Source organism: Meleagris gallopavo, chromosome 12 (genome assembly GCF_000146605.3).
Source record: "Meleagris gallopavo isolate NT-WF06-2002-E0010 breed Aviagen turkey brand Nicholas breeding stock chromosome 12, Turkey_5.1, whole genome shotgun sequence".
Lineage (NCBI taxonomy): Eukaryota > Metazoa > Chordata > Aves > Galliformes > Phasianidae > Meleagris > Meleagris gallopavo.
This window is the reverse complement of record NC_015022.2, coordinates 396,402-399,987: the sequence shown is the minus strand read 5'-3', so window position 1 is coordinate 399,987 and position 3,586 is coordinate 396,402. Positions and strand designations below refer to the sequence as shown.

The 3,586-nt window shown below is 56.2% G+C and overlaps 1 protein-coding gene across 1 annotated transcript in view; it reads left to right on the top strand.

The window, feature by feature from the left end:
- Window positions 1-3,492, top strand: part of TRIP4 (thyroid hormone receptor interactor 4) — a 28,851-nt gene extending 25,359 nt beyond the window's left edge. Inside the window, exon 13 of the mRNA XM_010717150.3 lies at window positions 3,312-3,492. Within this exon, the coding sequence (XP_010715452.1) occupies window positions 3,312-3,379 (68 nt within the window). The 3' untranslated portion in view covers window positions 3,380-3,492. The remainder of the gene's footprint in view (window positions 1-3,311) is intronic.
- Window positions 3,493-3,586: the final 94 nt, after the last annotated feature.

Genomic DNA, 3,586 nt, shown 5'->3' with positions numbered 1-3,586 from the left:
AGGGCAGAGCAGAGGGGGACCAGTCCCCCTCCCTGCCCGCTGCCACCCCTCTGTTGGTGCAGCCCAGGAATGCCCGTTGGCTTTCCGGGCCCCAGATGGACACTGCTGCCTCGTGCGTGGCTTTTCAGCCACCGCAGCCACCAAGTCCTTCTCCGCAGTGCTGCTCTCATGAGATCTTCTCACATCTGTGCTCATAGCTGGGATTGCCCCGACCCAAGTGCAGCACCCTCACTTGGCCTTGTTGAACCTCACTGGGTTCACGTGGTCCCACTCTGTGAGCCCGCCCAGGTCCCTCTGGATGGCATCCCTTCCTTCGGTCGTATCCACTGCAGCACTCAGCTCAGTGCCAGCAGCAAACTGATGAGGGTACACTCAGTCCCACTGTCAAAGTTTGTCCTCACAAGATGAGCAGGTTGCGATGGCGCTCAGGATGGCCCGTGCTGAGTGCTTGCTTTCCTTTTGGCAAGTGGCCTGAAGCAGCCAGGGCCGTAGGTCCAGATGGACGTGTGACTGCGGGCCAGTGGGGATGGGATGTCCTGGCAGAGCTGGCGGTGAAGCTCTGCAGCATCTGTCTGCACTGTGCTTGCCAGCGTTGTTCGTCCCTTTTATGAGCCACCAGCCCTCCGCAGGCTGCCAGTTATTCCTGCCCGCTGCTGTAAAAAGAATGGAGGATGGATGCAGCAGCTGGGGAGTCTGCAGTCAGCTCTGTCCTTATTAGCAACCTCCTCACCACACAGCCTGGGGAAGGCACCGAACATGCTTTCAGGGGATGTGAAAAATTAATTTGACAGGCTAAAAGCAGCATAAGCAGAAATAGTCTTGGCTGTTTGTTTAGCAGAGCTGATGGCTGGCTTTCCTTTCTCATTCAGAATGCTTCTCTGGGAGTAGTTACCTAGTGGCACAGGAGCGACAGAGTTGCTCAGGACTGGTATATAAGGCCTTTTGAAGCCCAGCGTGGGTTTCTGTGTTGTTTTTGAGGGTTTTCTCCCCCTTCTCCACTCAAGTTCTCCCATGGCTGTGCTCGCTCCTTGGGCATTTGGCAAATACTCGTAGTGTGCTGAGCAGGTAGAGGGGTAAAGTGAATGTAAAGTGAATAGCAGCATCCTGGAGGAGTGTTCAGCCAATGGCAGCAAACAGTGCATGCTGATCTGCAGAGCTCGTGAGAGGTCTTGGATCTTGCTGGTGGCATGTCCTTCCACCAGGGACAGGTCTTTTCTGGTGTGCTGGTGAGCACTCAGGGCCATGTCCTCCTTTTTGTACATTTTTTTTTTTAGTCCTCTCTCTGCTCTTGTTCAGCCTCCCTGGTGCCACCGTGTCCTGTCCCTGTCACATCTGCCTCCACTGAGCCTCGGTCGGGGCACCGCCTGCCCCCCCCTCTGTCACATATTCTCCTTTGTGTTGTGACAGTTTCCTGCTTGGAGCAGGATCAGTCTAACAGCCTGGAAGGAAGCTGGCTGTGCTGGCGGCTGCTGACTCCCACTGCTGGCCTTGCCTTCCCTGCCCTCCTCCCCACCAGCTCTGCCATGAGAGCAGAGGAGCTGCAGTGGCAGGGATCATGGAGCTGTGTGTCCCCTCCAGGGTGTGTGCCAGCATGCTGGGTCACTCATATGAGGCTTGTGATGGATGGGGAAGGAGCAGGAAGCCATCACCCTCTTGTTGTGGTGGCACACTATTTTAGGATGAGCTGGCTCTGCATCTGATGCAGTCTGAAGTGTGGCTCGCATCCCCACCTGAGCTCGTCTTGAAGCCTGGATCGACCATGACAAAATGCCAGTTTGTCTTGTTGGGAAGCCAAGCCAGAGCAGCTTTTCTTGCCAGATAACAGCATGGACCTCACCGCAATGACATCTGAATGATTCTCCATTGCAAATGAGTCGTTTCTAGCAGCCGGGGAAGGAAAAAAAGAAGGAGAGCTCAATTTGCTGCCAGGGTTATTGTTTGCATGGAAGGGATGGGCGTAGTGTTTGTGTCACATTTGTGACCATGGCTTTCCCCAAACATGTCCCTGCTTAGTGTCACTGTGCGAGGACAAAGCTCAGCTGTGGCTCTTGTGGGAGATCTCCTTGCATCTGGGCCAAAGCCGCCATTGAGCCGTGAGGAGGTGAGGAGAGGGGAGAGGGACGCATCGCGGTGCTGCCGGTGAGATGAGAGTCCTTAAATCATTGAGCGTAAAGAGAAGGAGACCCTGGGGCCATTGCCTTATTTTTAGTCTTTTCTTAAAGGTTACCCATGTGACGTTTTATCTTTGTCAGCTGATAGAGCAGAGGAGCCCGCTGATCACTTCTGGGGCCTGGGAGAAGCAGGCAGTCGCTCTAAGGATAAAGCTAACAGCCCAGGATGTGACTGAGCTTTGGCAGTGGGAGACCAGAGCACGGAACATGTAAAATCAAAGCTTTTTTCCTGCCAAATCCCCACGGTTTGGTGACTCGGAGGGCTGGCACGTCGCTTCCGGCCGGTCTGGCTCGGCCCACAGGGTGCCCAGTCTGCTGCTGTACATTTGTGGTAGCAGCTCAGAGGAGCTGTGCCGATGTCCCGTGTCCTGGGAGTTGCTGTGAGACATCCGCCAGCATCTTGTCCCTGCTCCCAGTTTCAACCCCATACATGAACCCTCGCTCGTGTGCTTTTTTTTTGCACGTTTTTTGGTTTCGGTACCCAGCCGAGAGCAAGGCTGACCCAAAAGCTGGAGGGGGACAGTTTCAGGGAAGTTGTTGTGATGGAACAAGCGGTTTTGTAGTTTACTTCTGTTGGAAGAAGCACTGTTGGAGTCATCTTTGAGCTGAAGTGAGAAGTTTGCTCAGTTTGGTGCAAGTTGACGGTGGGAGCAGCTCAGAGCCCGGTGCATCGCATCCCCAGAAATGCCCCTGACCACCCTGCAGCTGGGCTGGGGTATGGGCAGGGAGGCAGGGTTAGGGCGAGGTAGCACGTTGCCCTTCCGGCTCGCTCACAACGCCCGCTTTTTGGCTTTCCCTGCAGGAATTGCCCCCCACGCACAGTGTCTGAGCTCCGCGCTGCCCACGCGTGCCGTGTCGCCGCGCAGCCCGGGGCGAGCAGCGATCGCTCCCCGGCAGCGGTGCTGGATGACAATTTGCTCTCCTCCGCACGGCAGCCCCCCCGCAGCCCCCGGCTCGGTGTGGTGCCCGCACAGGGAAGCCATGGCGGCTGGGAACGCCTGGCTCCTCAAGCACGATAATTGAATGTGACAGCAACACACTAACGAGGAGACCTCGCTGCCTCCAGCTGATTTGCATTGCAAATAGCATTTAAAAATAAAGAGTGATGAGGGTCGCTTTTTTTTTTTTTTCTCTTTACAGGGAAGCTGGATTCAAAGATCCATCAGGGAGCGAAGAAGGGGTTAATGAAGCAGAAAGCTGCGGCGTGACCGGGCCCGGCGGAGCGAGCGGGCAGCGGCGGTGCAGCGCGGACGCGGCCTCGACGCGCGGTGCTGCGTCTGTCCTCGGGCGGCATTAAAAGGAGCGATGCTCCCAGCCTGCATCTCTGCTGTGCGTGGCCAAAGAGCGGTCCCCGGTCACGCGCCCTCTCTGCCTATGGAGAAGACGGATCTCCCCATCTTTGCCCCCAGCCGCTC